At 37.0% G+C, this 23,457-nt stretch overlaps 1 protein-coding gene across 13 annotated transcripts in view; it reads right to left on the reverse strand.

Annotated features, from left to right (window-relative positions):
* KIDINS220 (kinase D-interacting substrate 220kDa) overlaps positions 1 to 23,457 on the reverse strand; it is a 59,733-nt gene that overhangs the window by 18,440 nt on the left and 17,836 nt on the right. For all 13 annotated transcript variants that reach the window (XM_040698504.2, XM_003641063.6, XM_015276068.4 and 10 more), the window contains 9 exons: positions 23,106 to 23,271; positions 21,991 to 22,142; positions 19,925 to 20,214; positions 19,385 to 19,525; positions 18,539 to 18,782; positions 18,272 to 18,360; positions 17,630 to 17,774; positions 15,374 to 15,536; positions 381 to 559 (listed from right to left, as the gene is read on the reverse strand). In XM_040698504.2, the coding sequence (XP_040554438.1) occupies positions 381 to 559; positions 15,374 to 15,536; positions 17,630 to 17,774; positions 18,272 to 18,360; positions 18,539 to 18,782; positions 19,385 to 19,525; positions 19,925 to 20,214; positions 21,991 to 22,142; positions 23,106 to 23,271 (1,569 nt within the window). The remainder of the gene's footprint in view (positions 1 to 380; positions 560 to 15,373; positions 15,537 to 17,629; positions 17,775 to 18,271; positions 18,361 to 18,538; positions 18,783 to 19,384; positions 19,526 to 19,924; positions 20,215 to 21,990; positions 22,143 to 23,105; positions 23,272 to 23,457) is intronic.

A 23,457-nucleotide genomic window follows, 5' to 3' on the forward strand; every position in this document is an offset into this window, starting at 1 on the left:
AAATGTAGACATTCCATTCTATCTGTCTGGCTTCAGTTCTAAAGGAATTGATGCTACCCAAAATTGTTAAAAACTACTTGGAAGTAAATTTGCATCTCTATGAATAAAATATCATTCTGATACACGTACTCTTTTCCCACAGCTGCTAAAGCTATCTTTGAATCAATCATTAACAATAATTTTTCCGTTCTGAAGAACTGCTTTAGTCTAGTATGATTTGGTCTGTATAGAAGGCTACAAAGTAAAACTGAACAACTTCTTACTGAAGTCAGGTCAGATGATGTGAAGGTCTGAACTGATGAACAACTCAGGATCCTGTGCAATATGCAAAGTAGCTCTACCTTGACTACCATTTTCCATTTATTTGAAAACATACTTACCTGCAATGATTTCTCGTAGTTTGGGATCTAAGTTGACAGTACATGGCAAAAATGTTCTTACATCACGTGCTACAAGAACAGGTGTTCGTGAAGACAAAAATACTTCAAAGTTCCGTATATCTCCATCAATTTCAAGCAGTGGTTCAACATCTTTAGTTGTAGGAATATTCTTTGAAATTCTGGAGAGAGAAAAATGGTCAAATTATAAACAAACTATAATTCTTAGAGTATGGCTATTCACTGAAATCAGATCAGGAATTTATAGCTCTAACTTCAAATCTAAACTAACACCAAGTTAACACATCAGCATTAACCTAAAGTATTCATTCAAGTTGTGATACACAAATTAGAAGTTCCACAGTTAAAATTCCAACTTTCAAACTAACACTTCTTCCAACAGGAACAGTCAGGTTTCTTAGACGTCAATCAGAACCCATCTATGTTGAGATTTCATGGTAAATAAGCGTCTGCTTCCAACTAGCTCACCTTCTAACACAAGATGCCACAAGTAAACCAACAAATAAAAACAAACAACAGAGATCAAGAAAACAGTGAGACATGGTCAACACTGATGCATTATGACTACTGGCAACCAATGGTGGCTTTCTGTTTTATTCTGTGTATGCGTTTTGTGGTAGGTTTTTTGTATGCTCTCATATAAAGGAGTTTCATGGAGGAATGAGGAGTACGAAACATTTGCCTTAGTGTGAAAAAAGAAAACACTTCAAACAAAGTCTGGTTGGATGTGAAATATGTATTTTTAATATAGCTAATGAACTAAGTCGATAATTAGCTGAACTATCTTATTTGTTAGCTTTATTTTAGGTGCCCTACTACTTCAGGTAGGATGGGATTATTCCAGAAATAACAATGGCAAATTTACACAGGATATTTAGGATTTAGTATTAGGAGAAATAAAGGAACTCAGGATCACTGCTAGATGCCTGATCTAAGTGCAACTCTTTTACATCAAAAACGTATTTCAACTGTGCAAATCTCTCACTCTGATCTGTTAGTACTGTCTTGTGCTATACTAAAAGTAAAATTAAGACATTCCTGTTAATTTTGCCAAATATTAAAGAAAATAGCTAAATGGACCACATACCTAACAAATTGATGCTTCTGCTATACTATGCTTTTGTAAGAAGCATCTACAAATAACTCCTTGTTCTTCACATCAAGAGTGAATGGTCAAAAGCCAGAAAAATGTAAGTCCATAAGTATTATCAAAGTAAAACCTGTCCAGTCAGCAAAATCTGATTATATCAACTTTGCAAGAAAATCTGGCTATTACGTTAGTTTTATATGAAGCAAAGTGGAAAATTCTAAGTGTAAATGTACATATTTTTAAATGAAATACCATAAATTTTAAAAACCAACATTAACGTACATTTCAGTTATGCATATTTATTTTCAGTACTCCAGACAAGAGTTTAAAACTAGCAAAATGAAGATTAAGTCAGTACTAAAGTCAGGGACCAAGGAGTTAAAAAGAGTGGCCTACTTCAACACTTAAATCTACAAAATAAAATGCTGAAAGAGAATGTGACATAGATTTAAATAAAATACACAGCTGATGAATCACATGAAACAAATTAGCTGAATTTTAATGCCAGCTCTACTTAAGTATGAATGTGAACAGTGTTCTGAATATGATGAACAAAGCTTCTGTTCAGAAGCCAGTAGCCCACTGCTGGTGTACATATTGAAGTCTCTATTCTAACCTCCTGAGCTCAATGCCTTAAAGTACGCCTTTGAAAGAAATATTTATGTAAATGATAATCTTTTGGCTAAGAGCCACAAGAATGGTATGTGTCTGTACTTCTTAAATGAAAAGAATATAAGGTTAGCATATAAAGCACTTCAGGAGTTACTTTTTCCAGAATATAAGTACACAGATCTAAGAATTAAGCTCTGTGAACACTCCATTCTCATTGTCAAGCTAGATACTCCTGAGGGAGAAAAACTACTCTTTCAATCACAAACATCAAAAAGCGTCAGTGTTGCTGAGTGTCTGTTTCTGTGAAAAACTACCTCAATATAAAAAAAAATAATATGGGCCCAACACAGAACATTACACTGATGAAAGCTTAAAAATTCATTCTACTATGCCTCTGATGGCCTTACCACCAGCAGCTATAATTAAAAGCTGCCTTCAGAGTGGATTAAAGTTGTATTCCAACAATGTCCAATAATGACTTCTTCAAGAAAATATTTAAAATACATATAGGTAAATCATTTGAATATTCCACTCAAACGACTCTGAATTCGGTCCAAAGCTTTTCATTTTTGTTCATTTTGCATTTCCATGACTGACTTGGAAAATAACCACCGTGGTCCAGAAGCACTGAGTGTTGCCAGCACAGGCTAAGGGCAGATGCTAGGCCATGAGGCTCTCTGTGACATAGCATGTTTGCCACCACCTTCTGTAGGAGAGGTCACCACTGGAGGACATGCTCCTTCACCACCAAGCCAAGTGGTGGTCAAAAGAAGAGGCTTTGTGCAGCTCCACCCATGCAGAAGGCTGTGTTGTGCCCACATTCCCTGTTTGGTTGGGTCAGGGCCCTGAGGACACCAGCAGACCCTATCTACCACCTCTGAGCTCCAGGCCAGCCCTCACACAGCGCAGCAGAGTAATCTGGGATTAGATTGCCATGACAAAAGCTATGAGAAGCATCACTGGGTGCTATTCTTGCTTGATGAATGCTTATGATGAATAGCATTCAAGTACAGGCTTTGTCCTTGGTTCTTGCTAAAGCTGCATCTATGCACATTGCTGGCCTTGGTCTCAACCCACTGACTTCTTCCTGCCATGACCTAGTGGCTATAGGATCTCCTGGGGATCGGATCACTGGCCTGTTTCCCGGCATGGCCAGAGGTAATGCTCCTCCCATTTGAGTACCAGGGGACTGCAGCCCCTGCCTGTGAGGACAAGGCCCTGCCTTGCAGTCACTCTCTCCACCCAGCTCCTCTTGTGAAGCAGCCTCCCCAGCTGCTCCCCAGCAGGTGGACGGCTTTCTCTGTACAGCTCAGATCTGGAAGGTCATCCCTATTGCCCTTTCCAGGCCTCTCCCCCTGACAGCAAAAACAAAGACATTCAACAAGTTCATCTTCACACATGTAAAATAATTTTCCTCAGCTGTTTCATAGCTGCAGGTAACTAGGCAAGAAAGTGTCGTTTAACTTATGCACTCCATAAAAAGCAACTGACCTAATTAATTAGAACTATTAAGAAATAATTAGAGCAACAGAAGGCATAAGCAAGAAGGCATGTCATGTTTTACTTATAATGTGCCTTTTAAGCTTTTCTTTTGATGTAGTTTTAAGTCAAAACTTAAAATAGTAACTTAAACTGATGAAATAATTTTCTCTTTCAAAAAGATACAAAACCATTTTTCCTATAGGTCTGATGCCAAGGAAAAGAAAAAAATGAAAATGTGGGCCATTCTGAAATGCAAGACAAAAAAATTATGCTTAACAACCTGGTAATTAGATATCTGTTCTCTAATATCTAATAAACTAACACCACTGATTTAAGACTTTGCTCTGAAGTTGTGTATCCTATTCTTCTTGCATCTGGTCAAAACAGCAACAGTGTCTGCAGGCACAAGGGTGCACTCCTTCTAGATTAAAGTTCGCATACAAAACACTCCACAAAATTTACAGTACTATCAATCTATCAACAATAGCGCTTGAAATACTCTTCAAGCTGCAACAGGTAGCTTGGACATTAAAAAGAACATTTGCTCATATACGAACTTGTATAAAGACAGGAATAAAAAGTCATCACACACTCAATATTAAAACAGAGGAAATCAATGTTTTACTTTAATAAAGACAAAAAAGGAAAGCAATAGTTTGACATAGCTACCTAGAAAGAAAATTATAACCCCCTTGGTGCATATTAAGCAGTACAGAGAATTCACCGAACAGATGCAATAGCTATTTAAAAACTCCTATTACCATAGGTATTCAGAAAAGCTTTCTTTGCAAAACCAACTATCCAAGCCAAGTAATGGTAGATAAAGCACTTCTAAGTCTTCTGGTTTTGATCACTTCAGAAAGAAAAGGCATTTTCTTAGAAGACGGATATTTATTAAACTTCTAATCTCCCATGCCCAGTATCATGCTCTACCACTGAGCCACATTACAAAGGTCAGATTATAATTTAACTTTCCAGCATACTCCCTACGCCAACATTCTTTTTAATTAAAAAAGTGTTAATAGAGTTCAAAGTGTCTGGATTCATTGACAGCTTTACAGTGCTATTTGAATTAGAGAAGGCAAAAAGAATTTTTTAAAAAAATATACTTATTACATAGATAGAAAAGCAGCAAAATGGGAGCAGTGAAGAATTTAAGACTGCTCAAAACTGCTCTGTTGCAAACAAAAAAAGTAATTATACCTTCCTAATTAGATGTCCAACAGGATCACTCACACAAGTAAAATATAAGAATACTGTATTAATCTATTTTCTGTATTTATACCACCAAATGTCACTTACAAAGCTTCTTTATGGCTTTATGCAGGGATTCTTTCATTCAATACCTTTACCTGTAGGATTTTAGATTTCTAGCACACATTTGCGGTCCCTTTAGGATTTGAAATCACAAGGACACGAGCCACTGGTATTGTGTAGCCAAAATATGCATTTCCAGACCATCACCTTACACCACAATGGTTTTTCCATTTTTGAATAAATATTCTACCTTTGACAAAAGCATTCATCAAGTACAAAAAGACCAATTTTATTTCCCAACTTTACTGACTCCCCCAGAAATACACAGGCCTCACGCACTGACCTATGTGAGTAAGAATAAAGGTTCTGTTTCCAGAAATTTGTGTTTATTGTGTTGTTAAAATTAAGACTTCTGCTCCAAAGTTAATATCAACTAGAGGAGTTTGGAGGGACTTGAAATACACAAGTGTCTGGGTTTTTTTTTCAATTGAGATATCATTAATGCACATTAACTATAAATTCTTTACATGCTTATCTGGAACGTAATTCAGAAAGATGACTTACTAGTCTACATTACATTACCAAGGTAACTCAAAAGAAAGGCAAAAAATACTCAGAGAACTTCCTTTCTCTAGTATTCTGATTAGTTTTTGCTCCAGTCCTTTCCTCTCCCCAGTACCTTTTCAACAGAACTCTCTTCTTACTTGTCCTTTGGTAATCCCTGTCCTTCTCTTTCATTCCTTGCCTCATGCACTAGACAGTTCGGGAAATCACAGAGTCACAGAATGGTTTGGGATGGCAGAGATCAACTTTAAGATCAACTCCCCTGCTATACACAAGGACACCTCCCACTAAACCAGGTTGCTCAAAGCCCCAACCAGCCTGGCCCTGTTCTGAACACCTCCAATGTGGAGGCATCCACATTCTCTCCAGGCAAAGAATTTCCTCCTGATAAATCTGAAGTCTATATCTACCCTCTTCCAGTTTAAAGCCATTTCCCCTCGTCCTGTCACTATACACCCTTACAAGACATCCCTCCTCAGCCTTCCTGTAGGCCCCCTTCATGTACTGGAAGACCCCTATAAGGTCTCATTGGAACCTTCTCTTCTACAGGCCGAAGAGCTCCAACATCCTCAGCCTGTCCTCACAGGGAAGGTCCTCCAGCCCTCTGCTCATCTTTCTAGCCCTCCTCTGGACCCGCTCCAAAGTTTCACGTAAGTGGCATTCTAGCTATTAATACAAGGACATTATTAGCTTAAGAAACCTAACTTTCTATGCCCTTCAGTGTAAGTAAGAGACAATAAAAGAAAATTGAAAAAAAGAAAAGTGCACCTTAAGTATTTAGAAGCAACGTCTCACTGTGAGGTCTACAAGAATACTGAATTGCCTCCTTAAAATAAGTGATTTAATTGAACCTGGCCTGGGCAAAAGATTTTTGCAGAGAACATTATGACCAGAAAGAGATGAATGTGGCACTTTTAATTTCTATAATCACTAAAAAGCTACACTGCTTAAATTAATACATCAATAGATTTTATACAAGTTGCAAATCCCTCAAAAGTTAATTTTACTCTTTTTATTGAAAGGTATTTAAACAGTGTCAAAACTGGAATTAACATAATAACCTTCCAGAAAAGTTGCATTTCAAACAATCTTGCTCATTTTAAATTGCTAGAAATTCGCAGAAAAATATATAACATGCTTTTTAACAGAATAATTTAATAGGTACTTGTCTAAAACACTGTAATGGAAAAGTAGGCAGATAATGCTTATCTTCAGTCTTTATTTTACTCCTTTTCTTCTTACTTATGTATATTAACAAAAAAACCCTCAAATGATTTAGACAAAAGCTTTTAGCTCAACACATAATTGCAACAAAATTACAATAATTGTGCCAATTAAAATAATCCTGAATGAACAGTTTGTCATCTTAATGTTCCAATGGTTTACAGAAGGATCTACTTAATTAGCTGAAATTGCTTTCCAATGTTAGTATCAAATGTCATTTGTTAAAAGTTGAACGATTTCGAAAATAATTTAACAAAGCAATTTTACAAAACACCAAGAACCAACATTTTCTTTTCAGCTGAATAAAGCAAGCAGATGTGTCATCAAATTGCTATAAAAATAAATGAGCCTTTATATGGGGAAAAAATAAATTTTACTACTAGTGCTATGGAATACTTTTTTCTCTCTTTTTTTTTTTTACGAAATTCATTTTTTTAATAAAATAATTTCATATCGTTTATATCTTAGTGGTATTTTTAGTATGCTGTAAATACTCTTCCTAAATTGAAGCAGTAAATAATAAAGTACAAATATTCAACTAGAAGCATTTTCGTGACTTCCTAATTTTGTCCACATAGGCTTACCACACAAAAGATTTCAACTTATCAGTAAAATATAGCATCAAATAAGTCTACACTACATAGCTCCAAATCTACAATAATCAAGTGTTGTTCCATTTATTACTGCATTAATCTCTACCAGCTGAACCTGAAGAAAAAAGGAAAAGCAAAGGACAAGTTGCCTAATAGAGATGAAGTATTCCCCCAGTTGGTTAGCAGAGATAAATATTTCTGTGGTTACTTCCCATAAGTGGTAACTTCTGGGACTCAAAGAAAAAAAAAATCAAGCAAAATCCTACACCCATACAGAGACTGGAAAGGCAGTATCTAGAACTGAAGAAGTCAAGAAATACCAATACTTTCCATGATTTATAAATTAGTCAGAGCAGATGTCTTCTACAAATTACTCCTTAGAACAGTTTAACAGTTACTAATGCATTAACTAAACCTAATAAAAGAACTGTAGCTAGCTTACAACCTTCAGTTTTGCCCACAGAAATAATCCTGAATAAAATAAAGATACTATGTTATTCTTCTAAACTTATTATGTTCTGCTTTGGCGTATGGATTTGCCATCCAACACAGGTAGGTATGTATACATAAGTGGACATACTGCAGACGTTAAATTCAGCCAAAGTGATTTATGATTTATGTTGTGTTTAAAACAATGGCTACTTACAACTCTTTCCTTACAACAAGGAAAGCACAACCATTTTGTCATGCTGGAAGATATCTCATATTTTTTTAATATCAAAGACGTAAGATTCTTGATTTTCATAGTTTTCTTCAGTTTCCAAGAAGCACGTTTTCAAGGAAATTAAGTAAAGGGCGGAGCTCCTAAGCTGAACAGATGGCTTGTGAGCTTTTCTTCTATCTTGAGCCAAGCTATCATGTTCTAATATTTTGAATGAATGTGTAAGAATAGGCATGTCACAGAAATTCAGGGACCAGCAACAACTTGCCAATATCCTCACAAAGCTGTCTTAGTACCTCAGTTTGAGCAAAGCTTGGGGAAAAAAGTGATAGTTAAGACTGTCCCTCATGACATCATGCATGACAAGCAGAGCAACACCAAAACTAGCTTGAATAGAAGGTTGTGTGACTACCTAAATTCTGCGTCACTAAACAAAATGTAAAATCAGTTCTAGGGACAAGAACTCAGTTCTCTTGAGTATCTTTAAGCTCTAAGAGAGTGAGTCAGTCTCCCCTTCAGGACAATCTCCTTAGATACACCAGCTGTATTTCTCATTGTTTCACCACGTAATGGCTAGAATTATATTCAGAAAGATATGTCACCTAGATCCTAACTGCATGAGAGAGCAGAAGATAACAAATTATCAAATTCAAATTATCAAATCTATCAAGTTATAATTATTGGGTAAATATTCTGTCCACAGTAGACTCCAGTCATGACCATGAACAAGTTCTTACAGATCAGCATTAACTTTACATGGACTTTTTTTCCCTCCCACCCCTCCCTTCACAGCAGGTAGGCCATTACACTGATCTGGAAGGCCACAATGTGTTCTGTCACATCCTTTTTTTTTTTTTTTTTTTTTTTCCTCCTCCAAAGGACAACTGGCACTTCACACTACTACGGTGCCATGCCTACATGGGCAACTCACCACGCTTGCCAGGATAGGTTTCTGCAATTGGCCACACAGGCTGTCCCTACACACCTGGTAAAGCTACTTTACACACAGAATATCACATAAAACAGTCATTGCCACCTTTCTCTTCCATATGTATTTTTTTGAATTGAAGTAGCCTTAGCTGCTGTGGTTTGTGCTCAATCTGACCTTTTCCTCCTGCTGTAAACACACTCAAACCACATTTATTTGTGCATGCTTTTTAAGAGCTTCAATTACTGACTCTCAATGACCTTGAATAAACTTTATGTGCAAGGAAAAACACCACAAAACTCAGCTTAGGCCCCTGCCTACCGGAACTTCAGGGGTAAAAATTCAGACATCCAAAGTTTTTCAAGTGTTTATAAGTTTGTTTAGTCATTTTCTGAATCCTTCTCTTGAACTCAAGAGGCTAATGAATGCCTGAAGTTCCACTTTCATCTGTGTAAACCTCAACACACGGAACAGACTTTAACCCATGAAGGCAGTCCAGCTACTGAAAGTCATAACAAATGACAGACTGGTAAAGCCGCCATATCTAGAAGAGAACTGATTAGTTCACAGCTGCAACATCTCTCATTTACGTCTTCAGAACTCACAAGGACAAAAGCCTACTGGCAAGATGAAAACAAAATCGCTCCAGTGACTTCTAAGAGCAGCCTCCAATAGACAAAGCATTACAGATTCAGTTCCTGCCGTGAAAAGGATACAAACAAGAAAACACATTCAGCAGATTAATCTCATTTAGTGAATAAACTTAATGCAGAAAAGGAATGAGAAGATATTGCCCTTGTATAACTGGCTTTAATATCAATATTTTTAATTGAGAAGGTGTTAATATCTCATCACTGTTTTCTACTGCCTTAAACAGTAGAAAGTATAAAAAAAAAGAGATGGTTAAAACTCAGATCCTCAAACTGAAATGATTAACCAAGATCTCTGGGGGAAATATGATTCAAATGTCTCAGTCTTGAGGAAAACTTGAGAATCCAGAACAGAGGAGAAAGCATTCTTTACAAAGGAAACCAAAATTAGGATTCTTTCCAGCATGAGAAAAAGGAAAAAAAAAATATCTGTGCTGATATTCATAGAAAAATTCTGAAGTGAAACTAGGGCTCTTCTCATCCTCTAAAATCTTTTCTACTTTGCTACATCCATTCTGAAATACAGTGACTAGAATCTCAGTGTTCAGAATGTAGATGCGCAGATACGTGTAATACAATAATTTCTTCCATCTCTTTGTCAATAAGTCCTAAAGACACAATTTCCTTTTCTGACCGTTGTTGAGCGCTCAACGTATTTTTTCATCCATCAGCAATGCCTTTGTGAATCTTCTTCGTAGGTGCAGATCCACAGATCACAACTACATTAGTAGCCTCACTGGTGAGATCATTTTTCCCCAGTAGGTTAAGACACACATATCGACAATGACTTTCATCTGTAATTTGCTCACTGCTACTTCAGCAACTCCTTGTGATACAGCTGTCCCGATTAAATATCCATATTGCATCTTCTCCCTCTGTCAGGGAGGGAGTTTCTCATGGGACTCTCACTCCTACTTTTTGCTTCCCTCTTCTGCTTTCCTCAAACAATCTTGCCTGCAATTACCCTAAGTTTTAATACATGTGAATGTTCTCAGGATCTTGCTTAAAACCTCTGAAATTTCAAGACATTACATCACATTCTTCACATGCTCACTGACTCTGCTGAAAATTCATATTCTTGAAAAATATCTTCTCTCAACAAAAGCCACTGTGGCTTTTCCCAATATATCCTTTATTTAGATCTGGCACTGATATTCATCCTAGTGTCATGGATATTTTACATAGTCTTCACAAGAGCACATTCCCATAGCTGGCTTGTTTACAAGTGTGAAAAGAATCAGTTGCAAATGTTCAGTTGAAACTTGCTTTAATCTGGCAACTTAATACTGTGACAACTTCATTTACAGAACGCCTGAGTATTTTGTTCCCCTTTTAGGGTTATAAACATTTGCTTTCTGCAATTTCTACAAGCCATTTTGGCATTACACAGAACTGACATTAGGGAGATTCTACAGTAACACAGAAGAGAACTCAGCACAACATAAATAGAGACAAATACTAACTGTATGCTACAATAAGGAATGTAAAAAGAACATAAGAAAAGGAATGAAACCAGACCAGGACAAAGACGTGGTTAATGATCACAGATCAACGTAAACACCAAAGGGGAAGGAGGACACAACAGATGAAAAATCAGAATAGGGAGCTTAACCTTGCAAGGAGAGAGACTGCATGAAAAACCAGTTGGTGACAGATTACTTGGAAAGGCAACAGACAAACTCTAAAGAGTAAATACTGGTGCCACTAAGTATACGAGCTGGACGGCCGAACAAAGTAGAGATCCATACCAGAAAAGAGAAACACTGGCAAGTAAGAGGACACAAGTGAGATCATATGGCATGTTAAAGGAAGTACAAAGATTAAAGACATTTTTTCCCAGAATCTGGAAACAAAAAGCGAACAATGCAGACTCAGTATTTATTTTCAAAATTTGACATAATTGAAAAGCACGGGCTTATTTCCATCTACTAAAGAAAGAACTATAATACAGAACATCTACCTGTTACTAAGAGATAAGTAAGCAGCATTAGTTGACAAAGTCTGTGCACAGAGACATTGCAAAATGATGCTCTTTTTTTCTTTTTCTTTTTTTTTTTTTTTTTCAAGAGCCTAGGAAAATGTTGCTCGTGCAATATTCAATATGTTTTCCCATCTCTGAGAAGTATGGGACAGTAAGGACACACCACTCCCAATAGAAGTGGTTTCATACTGATTAGTAGTCCTCCACATCAGTCTACACAGTACTTACAGAAAAAACCACTAGCAAACTTATTCTCTCTATCAATCATTCATGACAAGAATATATTAGGTTTTTTTAGGAAACAAAGAGCTATAGGTATATTTATTCAAAACTCAATCTTCTCCCCCAGGAACATTGCAGCTCTGGGCTCCCGCACTGCTCTGAGTACTCAGCACTCGCGGGTATTAGCCTACAAGGTGCTGCCACCACCCAGGAGAGGCACAAGACCATCCAAGTGAAAGGTACTAGAGGTGACTACTCTAGCTTCACTAAGGAACTGATGAATAGTTCTAGAACAGCTTTCAGTTGTCTTAGTTCAGTTTTCCTAACTGTAACAGACAGCACTGAGATGTGACAGCATTCAGCCCTCCCTTTACTACATAGCCTGCCCATGCAGTTTGCAGAGTTTTATTCTTCCACTTCTTAATGCTCAACTACTTGATTCTTTTCATTTTAGCCATACCTTCTGTACTGCTTATTCTTTGAATCAACATTGAAAAACAAAGCACCTGGTGGAAAAGACCACTGATGTTGTACCCGAGTACTGAGCACCATGAGCCAGGCAGAGCACCGCGTGAGTGCCACCTGCCGGCACCAACTGCTGGCAGGGAACAGCTGGGAGCTGCCTGCCTCCAGAGACAGCCAGGCAACAGCTGTACAATGGGTTTGTCACCTCTCGTCATACCCTCAGTGCACACCTGTAGTATCTGTTGCAACTCTTCAGTTGAGGGTACCTCTAACAGACCGACCTGATGGGTCAATCACTGTAAGGGAGACCTAATGCTGGACAGCGACAGCGACTGTACCATCAAAGCACTGCCCTCACATGAAAGAAGCAATCACAAGTTGAAAACTCCACATATAAAAAAGGATAGCTGAAATTGCCATCCTCAAAGGAGGTGTCCAAGCAGCCCCCCCTCCTCACCCACAGCTCAGTAATGCATCAAAACCAAATATAATGTGCACTGCCACAGTAAAAAGCATTTTGATGCAAACTATCTAATGCTAGGAAAATTATATTCTGGTTCCTGTTCTAAAGCACCAAAACATTTTCAAATAACTCCTTCCAGTATAAAAGCCAGGGAAGAAGTAACAAGCACTTGGTACAGGAGTAGAAGCTATAAAAGTACAGAAATCTGGTATCTATTCATGGCACTCCAAATGGGAAAGCTGTTCCATCAACTAGAAAACCTAAGAAAACAGAGATTGAAGTTCTAAAAGAAGAGCTAAATTAAATACTCTATCTTGAATTGATACAGGAGCAGATATTTAAGCCAAATTACTTCAAACAGTTGTAGATGAAGAGCAGCAATACCCTGCTATACACTGAAAGGATTATTTTGAATAAAACAGAATTTTCAGAGCATCATTTAATCCCAGAGGAGAGTTCACAGACCTTTTCATATTCAGCATATGGTAAACACAATTGCTCAAATCATCAGACAGATGAGATCTCAGCTCTGTCACTATATTAGGAGAGCTGTAAATTTAGTTCCTTACACAGGTTCAACAAATGAGTGTGAGAGAGATGCATCAACTCTCTTCCTAAGCATGGAGTGAGGTGTTATCATGACAGGTTTTGTTTGTTTTAACCAAGAGATGGCACAGGGTTCTTCACTGTTGCTTCATGTTACAGATCCTTTAAACACTATAAACTCATAAATAAGTTTATGAATGTCTATATTATGAATCTGCAAGCTACTCAAGTGGCAATACTACTTCCAGACGCAACCCACATAGCAAGAGGAAAAATTGCAGGGCGGGTTTCATGCATCTCCTCCACACCTGAGCTAATAAACCCTGACACTGGCAACTGTTCAAGTGTCTGTGCTAACAACTAATAATCTAGAGCCTGAATAAGCCTTCTGCATTCAGTCGTGCCTGTTCTTTCTTTCTCCTCAGGTTGGTTTATTACAGATTTAATGTTACACTGGAATCACTAGTATATGTTTTTGAGAACAATTCAGGTCTCTAATATACCCTTCAGCTCCTCAGAAACCGCAAACAGGCTGGTACGCCTTGAAGACAGCATTGGACTTTGTTCATTCCAAAGTGATTTAGCACTGCTGATGCTAATTAATCAAAAGGCACTAATGAGTACCACAAACTAACTTCAGGTATATATTTGCAGATAATAATGCAAAGACTTCATACATGCTTTCTAGGAAAACAAAAGTATTATACCTCATAAGAGATTAATATCCCAACATTCTAATGGACACCTCGCTACAAGAGAACTCACTATGATGAAAAAAAGACCTCTCAAGCAAGAGAGTTAAGCAAGCGTGTGCAACTTGTCAACAGGGTGAAGAAATGAAATGGAATTTGAATTAGTGAAAAGGATGTGCTCACATACTTATTTTAGAGTAAGAATCTCCCATGTTTACTCTATACCAGTACAAATGGGATTGCATGAAACATTAAATAATGGGTGATTAAAGTAGTTGTTCCAAAAATTTCAGCAGAAGCCCAACAACTACTTGACAATATTGATTATGCTCTGCTGTTAAGCAATGAATTATAGAATATCTTTAGCTGGAAGAAGGAAGACAAAGATCATCAAGTTCAACCCCTGGCACGACACAGGACCACCCAAAATCCAAACCCTATGTCCAAGTGTGCTGTTCAAATGCTCTTTGAGCTCTGGCAGCTTGGGGCTGTACCCACTGCCCAGCAGAGCCGGTTCCGTGCCCACCGCCCACTGGTGAAGCACCTTTTCCTAATACCCAGCCTGATCTTCCCCTGATGCAGGTGACAGGGAATGAAGAAAAGATGAAGAAAAGAATCTGTATCCATAAAAAAAGGTTTTGCTTAGATACAGTGTCAAAATCTTTCAGAAATAGTAGCACAGACTGTATTTCTTTCTCAGGACACAATCATCCATCAGTTTGCCCCTAAAATGGCTTAATTTAAATCTGTTTCATAACTTTAAAAGGAAAGACAGCTGAGGTTTTCCCATTTTCAGTAGCATTAAAGAAAAATGTCTGATATGAAAAATTATCTATACTTCTGTGGATTTTTCTCATACCAACTGCTCTGGAATTGAAAATCTGTGTTAAAAATAAAATGACTGTAATATTTGCCATCTTATTCAATCAGAAAATGACAGTTCTACCATCCTACTGTCACCAGGTCACTTCTCACTATCTGTATTTCCTTTCTCACAAGCAGCCCAGATCGAGACAGGCACGTTCACTGGCAACACCTCTTGCCCTCAGGTGCAATATGTAGACAGTGCTTACAGACAGCAACTTGTATCAGAAACCAAGAAAGAAGTCACGTTCCACCTTCACACTCTTTAACTTCAGTAAAAAGACTGCAACATTGCAACATCCTTGAGCAGATCATTAACAGAGCACCAAAATTGCAGAGATCTTTATGAGCAAAGGCAGTTTGTAACATCAGCACAGATTCTGATTTCTAACTAGACAAACTTAGCTTGACCACTGTAGAGAGGAGAGTTATACCAAGAAATAAACATAATTACCCGTAAAAGAATTTCAGTTTACTGAGCTTTGGTTTTAATCCAAAGAATACACGGTGCACTAAATAGTGATGAAAGTCATTCTAAAAGTAGCCAGAAGTTAACAGAAGAGAGTAAGACCGTAGGAATTCTAGATTACAACAACTACGTCACTGTTAGAAAGCCATGATATTCCAATAATCATTTGTGATGATTAATTTAATCATTCAAACTACATACTATCCACCAACCTCTCATAGATGGTTTTTAAAGTCAGCTGATCTGGAACACCTTCAGTCTCTTCAAGATGCAGTATGAGCCACGACGTTCTATAGGGCCACTGCTCTGTGAGATTGATCCAACTAGCAAGCCTATCCCAATTGAAGGTGATTTGATTTGCTCTCAATAAGCGACCTAATATAACAGAAAAAAAGAACACAGGTGTTTTTGTGTTGGTTTTTTTTTCCCCTTTTGAAAGATACCTTCCCCAACCTATCCCCTCCCTCCAAAGTAACAGTTATTTATGTCCTTACATCCCTTATCCTGATCTAAGCACTTTCTGGTATTATAACCGTCAACTTCAGCTCCAAGCTAAATGTTCTCATTCTGTTACAGGTGATCTTCAGCAAAATTAAATACAGAAGTTCACAAAACTCAAGCTAATATGGTGAAAGATCTTTTGTGTACTGGGATAAAAATACAGTCAAAAGAAATAACCAGAACTACCATTTTTATCAGTCAACTACGTGAATTTCAAAGCTATAAATAAAAAATGGCTTTCAGTTAATAAGACAAGGTATGAACTACAAATAAAGCTCATTTTATAAGATAGAAAAAGGATGAGTGAACCAAGTCAATAAGTTTTAGCAGCTTTTTTCCCCCTCTTCAGAACTGCATTCCTATTGGTGACATGACATTTAATTTACAGCTTGAAGGCTCTGCTCTTGGAGTTCTTCAACACGTTATCATTTATAAACACAAGTTACTGTACACTGTAAGTTTTCTTCCAGGGCATCTTCTACTTGTTTTTACAGTATTTTATTACTACAAATAACTAAGTTTGTGATTTTGTTGTACTTCCACATTTGTACTAAAATTTGCCAATGATAACTACAATGTGAGGAGATGGCATATTTATTTAGAATTTTAGGTCTGTTTTCACATATATATCATCACTAGACGTAAAGACCAACAGGAAAAATAAGAGAGACTCTTCTATTAATGATATTAGCTTTAAGTTAATGGAGTAGAAAAGAAGTCATGGTTCATTTTACTTAATATAGAACAGCACCTATATTCCAAATCAATTAAGGGGAAATTAGGACAATGCAAACAATATAAGCACTGGGAACACAACTTCAGACAGCCAATAAGCCTGGCTTACACAAGTAGGTTGAACAGAGCTGAACCTCACCTCAGAGATACAACCATGCATTTGTACCATACTTACTACTGAGATGATCACCTCACCCCCATACCAGAGCTGAACCAGTTCCACCTACTTAAGCCATTCTAGAATACGTTCTGCCAAATGTAGTATTAAGTTGGGCAGTGGATGCAGCATAGATACAGCTGCAGCAGGCTTCTACAACCAAATGCATCAGTGGGAATCAGTTCAAGCTTTGCCTTAATTACTACTCTGTGCACCTACTGGTAAAGGGAACGCCCTAAGCAAGATACAAGTTATCTGCAGCAGGTTTATTAGCTCCATCTATGTGCCACACAAGAGTGACATGGTGACCTGCGCCCAGCATAGGCAATACAGCTACATTCACTCAGTGCTGTACTTCACACTGAATCTGTTGAAACAGTGCTTCATATGCATGCAGACAACTGCAATATTTCCACTCCTGTGAAAGTTTTTATTCCCACAATTCCCTCTTTCAAATGACTCAGTTCTCATAAGAAATTTGCAAGATTTTTTTACTTAAGCATTAAATGTTATCCTAGAAATACAAGTCATTGAACGTAATCTTTTATTGTTAGTATTACTGGTAGGGTAGGAGAGTATCAGTCCTCCTAGCACTCAAATTTCATTAGGCATGCTAAGTTTAGAAATTCTATTTTCATAAACTTAACTCAGAATTTGTGATAATATGATTAATATTGGGACTGTTAAACCAAGAACAGTGCTCTTTTCCTTCAAAACACACAACTATTCACTTAGTTATCTATCTGTACAGTGCACTACCATTCATCATTTGATGAGGTCCTCTAACACATACTTCCCATAATAAATTTGCATGTCAAATAGCGTTAAAATATTTTCAATATTGAAGACCATACATCTGATAGATCCACGAATCCCTGAAGTTTTCCAATTAGTCCCATACAGGTAATACTCTTTATTTCACTAGTTTCTGCTGAATAAAGGTTATCCTCTGCAGGGGTCCACTTCCTAGTCCAACATTCAGAATACAAAGCCTGGAACAGGTAAAACAACAGAATCCAGCCAAAAAAAGCTGGTATTGGCCTTCATGTCACAGGAGAACAAGTGCAATGCTTACCTGTCACTGAAACTATATTTAGTAATCTTCTCATAGTCTGAGGACTGATATCACTGAACCAATCCTCTGTAACCAAAAGCTTGGTCAAATCAAAGGACATCTGGCGAGTAATGGTGCGTTGCATTTGGCGTCTTCGGTAAGTATCCTGACAGTGACACACAAAAGCGAGAAGTACTGATCAGTAACAAAGTAATTTATATATTTGAAATTGAATTAATTTTACTTCAATATAAAGTTAAAAACCATGTGAATATACACAATTGTGAGGCTGAAACACCATAAAGATATTTAGCTGAATTTAACTCTAACTTAGCTACATAACATTTGACGTAACACATAAATAGTATGCTGTATCATTTCAGCATTCCTAGAAAGCTTAAACATTCCCCCAGTTCCCAAATATAAAGCTCTGTGGAAAAGAACACTTGAGTGAACAAGCACAACTTTTCCTCTTTGATAAAACATCAGTCTACTGATGTAGGAACACAGTTCTCCTATACAAATCATACATCTTAACTTCCCAGGAATGGTTGGATAAGTCTTCAGAGTTGATGTCATTAAGTACATGAAAGAAAAATGAGAAAATAATAAGAAAAAGAAATCCTATTACCAGTACTGGACCATTAGTATAACATCTCTCACCCGCCTATTGAGAGCCGTTTTGCTGCCAAGCTTGGTCATCTCTCCAAGGCTGTTCTGAGAAACTCTTCTGTCAATCTCTTCATGCAGTCCTATCAGGGGAAAAAAAAAAAAAAAAAAACCAAATCAAAAAGCATTTTCTCCACTCATATACATGTGACTGCATCATAAAATAACATTAATAATCTACAAATTTAATTAGCTTGTTCCAGGAAACAGATTTTACTACTGTTTTTGTAACCTCAGTATTATTCTCTTGCATAACTTTACCTGCATTATCTGTGTAAGGAACATCCCCATTGGTTGTTGAAGCTACCATCAGCTTTTTTGCATTACTAAGCCCTCGGCTATTCAGAAAAACAGGCAAATGTACTATATTTCGCATGTAATCGTGTCCATTTATGTTTGAATCACGTAGAACACTGTTGAGATTCTGGTTAATAGCTTTTATAATAATGTGTGGGTCACTTGCAAAAATAGCAATAAATGGGCCTTTTGAAAACAAAACTCGTACCTGTAAGAAAGGAGACAGTAAGCCCTGTTAGTAAGTGTGAATCATCTGAACATCTGATTCAACATTTTATATTCACTCTGTCCTAGACAAAACAAGGGACATACAAAGATGTCATTGAGGAAACTGACATGTCTAACGTTAGGTACTCACCCAGTTAGAAATAAGCATACTTGATATATTAGCAGAAGTACTTAGAACAGAAGTCATTAGCAAGAAAATATTATGCAGCAATATCGTAGTCCCTGAAATATTTACCATTTAAGTATCTATCACCTGAAGTACTTCAAAAAGAACCAAAAGCTCTTCAAACAATGTAAGTTTGTTTCAAAAATATCTTAGTTTTCTAATAATTAGCACCCGCTGATTTCAAAGCATTTCACATTTACAAACATGGATAGTCCCACTAAGATGTAATTTTCAACTTCTGAAAGCTGTTCCTGTTAGTGTTACAGCCACGCTTGTGCACACAAATGTTTAAAAATGACTATAACACAACAGAGACTCTGTATACGTGCTTTCATTCTAAAGAAAATGCAATAACCAGATGTATCTGAATCATCTATGGAAGAGAGAAATCATCTCTACATAACAATCCAACTCACAGTATCAAGCATTTGTAAAACTTTGTCCTGTTCGCAAGCATCCAATCCATCAATAATTACAACAAGTCTTGTCTGATTCTGAGTGAAGCTGTCAATGGTTTTTGCCATTTTGGCCATCAGCTCCACTTCACACTTTAAAACCTAAGAGAAACAAAAAGGAAAAGCAGAGAAGGAAAAGACATCGTTGTAATACTTAAATCTCAAAAAATGCACCTGATCTCTTTGGCAGATCATTACTTATCCCAAAAATACTTCAGTAAGTTTACAAAAATTAATGCTTATAGAAACTGAAATTCCTCCCAGAAGTGCAAGAGTCCTGAAAATCTCTCTTCCAAAATGTTCATTCTTCTAGTCACATTGAAACACACAGCAGCACAGCATATTCTGCCTTAAAGTAACAAATTACCCTTAGGCTTGGCTGTTCACCTCTAGAATGTTTAAGAAGTTATTCTTTCTGGTCTCAGCATCTAAAGTAAGCTCTTACTAAGTTGGGGGGGTTGGGTTCCCTTCTTTCAATGGCTAATTCATACAAACACTTACCTTCATGAATCCCTCACTTTTCAGCTTGTGAAGCTTGGAGGCAGCGTGGTGAAGACGTTTTCTTTGAGAATTCAGAACTGAATCCATCACTTGCCACCATGTACGACAATTCAAGATAAAGGCCAAACCAACAACACATGTAACTGATATAAGAATAGCATTCACTGTCATGTTTGTTGGCTCTACATTAAAAATCGCCAGCAGGGCAATCGCAGAAACAACACAAGACAATATGAACAGGAAAATCACAAAGGATGGGAGACAGCATGTTTTCTTCCATTTCTTTTTACCTAGAAAACAAGTATTTGCTGTTACAATGAATATAAGATGTCATTACAGGAGAACTCAAAATATATTAACTTGGATACTTCTTACAAAAATTTGCACCAAAGGTTCAAAAAATCCCCTAAATTTGCTAAAAATCTTGGAAATCATAAAGCAGAGATATTTCTTCAATCTTCACTTTGTTTTAAGAAATCCACACTGGATTGAAGTGACCTTCATTAAGCAGCTTTCACACCAGTGGTATCACCCCTTTTATGACATCCCTCAGTTAAGTGTATTTCTACAAGTTCTAGGCAGACAGTGAAGTAACTAGCTGGTTTCCAACAGAAATACGATCCTTAGGTAACCCAATAACATAACATAACAGCCTGACTTACACAGGATTGATAAGGGAGAGACAGGAGAATATTGCAGTTGTCGGATTAGCAGACCTAACAATTTAAGAAACAGGCTTTTTGTTTGTTTTAACCGAAGTAGCAGCTTCTGCCTTTGGGAACTGTACAAGCAGAGAAATTCAACACTTGTCCACATCAAAGAGCAGAATATAGTAATAGTCTAACAGAAAATAATGAAAGCAAAAAAAAAAAAAATCAATATTTGAACTTCAATGAAAAAACCTATTCTGAAAGAATTTCAGACCACGTATGATACTCCAGACCAGGGTTTAAGCTGGAAAGGTCTTCCACATTACTGACATAAGATGACAGACAGGTTTGTGATGCAGTACAAAGCAACAGAAATGCACAATGACAGGACTGAAGGGCAAGAAGTGAACAATAAAAGCTCAGATAAAGATGTCTAGAAGTGAACGTAAGTAGGGATGTAAGTCTCCTCTAAATAGAAAGAGACAGAAATGGATTACAGGGAGACTTACAAATCAACAAAGAAATGGCAACTACATATGTCTGTGAGTGTAGAGACATAACAGACATTAAAGATAAGGAAAAGAAAACCATATGGAATGTCTATGAACATCTAGAGACAAGGAGAGGTTGTTGTAAGATCAAATACAGAATTAGAAAGAGCACAAGAAGGCAGCAGAGCCGAGGAACACAAGACAAAGGTAGGACAGGTGAAGGAGTAGGCAATTACTACAGCTTATCACAAGAAGCAGCACCAAATCAAACCTTGCATTCAGAGAAATTACAGCACCACTGAAGCTGAAGGAGAACTTCAATGAAGGAGACAAACTAGAAAACGTCTAATACAGAAGTAAGGGAGAAAAAAATCCACATAATAGTTTGATAAAGAACATACAGTGAGTTTAAGAAAGAATAATGAAGAGCAAGTTGCATTTGGCACATAGGATGTGTTTTCCACCCTGAAGAACATAGGAGAGAAGAAATATTTCATTCAGGGACAAAAGATGGCATCTCACAGATTCCTCAATGCGTGATCAATTCAAGTCTAAATGAGGAGTAACGGACTGAAACTGAACTCGAAGCAGAAATAAGTTTTCTACGAACTGGAACTTCCCCTTTATCTCACAACATCATACACTGTTCTGCATATTTTTCTTTCAGCAATCTGCAGACGGGACAGAAAGAGTTTCCTCCACTTGGATCAAGTAAGAACACTTCATTTCATCTTACTGCATTTGTTAATAAAAGAAAGATAAACAAACAAAATAGAGCATTTTTCTCTGCAAGACAATGCAGAGAATTTCCCCTTCTGCATGATTACAGCAGTTTCTAAAAAGAGCTTCTAATATGAGGAACAGAACTCCTAATAACGGTGCATTGAAATGGTATAATCAGAAATGCCACTCAGGTAATAAAAACCTTGTGTATCTTCTGTCTTGAAAACTCGAAATAGCCTTGTTGCTAAGAAACCAAATTCTCTTTCACATGCATCAGAGAGGGTAGCAATCATCTCAGCCAATGAAGTTTCTCCACCTACACTGGACAGTCTATTGTAGTCCGTGAACAAAAATCTGAAAGAGGAAAAAAAAAAAATATATGTTATATACTTCGGAAAGCCTGAAATAGTTTTAGACCACCAAGGCAAAAATCTTCCTGCATATCAGTAGCTGAAACATTTCTTTTATTTGTTTTTTTCCTCCCAAGTGGGAAAACATCTAAAACACTTCTTTTTTTCATCTCTCACATAGAAATTACATACTTATTTATCACATTATCAACTTCTTTTTTGGCCCACTTCCTATTCTAAAACTTATTAAAAAAGATAAAAACGAAGATAGCGACAATGGTATCTCAGACAGCAGTAAAAACAAAAATATCCTTATGCTTTGGGGTCATAATGTCAACAAGTATTTTTAAAGTCACACTCTGATATATTATCAAATATTTACGGCAGATCAAAAAACATACAGAGGAGGAGCATCATATAAAAGCACCACTGGGCTAAAATAACAGCTTCTAAATGACAGCAGTATGATAAAACCATAAAACTCAGTCTGATTCTTTCTTGCTTACAATAAGCTAGAAGCTTTGAGCAGCTTGATGCTCCACTTGCAAGGAAAGAAAAGAAGTCTTAAAAAGATATCCCAACAACAATAATAAGCAAAATAAGCATTAAGCATAATTCTCTGCTATGGCCTACTGCTAACTTCTTACTTTCTCTGTCACAAATTAATTAAAAACAAACAAAAAAACCCAACAAAATAACCAAGAAAACAACCACACACCACCAGCAAGCAGCAGTACCTTTCACTGACTTTGGCACAGAGTAGCAGCAGTACTTTCACAGTGTAGTTTCTTGATCTTTACACACTCAAGAATTTACCTGCATCAGCCTCTACAGCTGCTGTTCTCCAAACAGTAATCGTAACAGTTTTTCATAGAGTAATATGCATACACATTAATACGCACAGTCTGGAAAGCGTCAGAGCGAACCTGAATTATTCATTCAAAACCAAGTAAGTGAAATAACCAACCTCACAGGTAAAGCTTTAGTGGTTTGCTCTGGTAACTCTGGTGGGTTCACAAACATGAGTTTGAGAAGCAACTCTAAGTATCCAATGTGCCTTGCCAGTCTTGTACTTAGTACCCAGGCCCAATTCCAGCTCTCACCTTCTCTTCGACCACCGAAATAAATTACAGCTAGAAGAAGGAAAAAGAAATTCATGTTTTAGTCAAAATTCGCAACTGAAAGGAATCACAAAGTTCACATACAGATACAGAGTGAAGTTTAATGAATTTCAACAATTATGGCCAGAAATGAGAAAGGTAATAGCAACATCGTAATATGCATGGATTTTGTCTGTTTTCAAGAACATCTTCTCACAC

This window comes from Gallus gallus, chromosome 3 (assembly GCF_016699485.2).
Source record: "Gallus gallus isolate bGalGal1 chromosome 3, bGalGal1.mat.broiler.GRCg7b, whole genome shotgun sequence".
NCBI classification, from domain to species: Eukaryota; Metazoa; Chordata; class Aves; order Galliformes; family Phasianidae; genus Gallus; species Gallus gallus.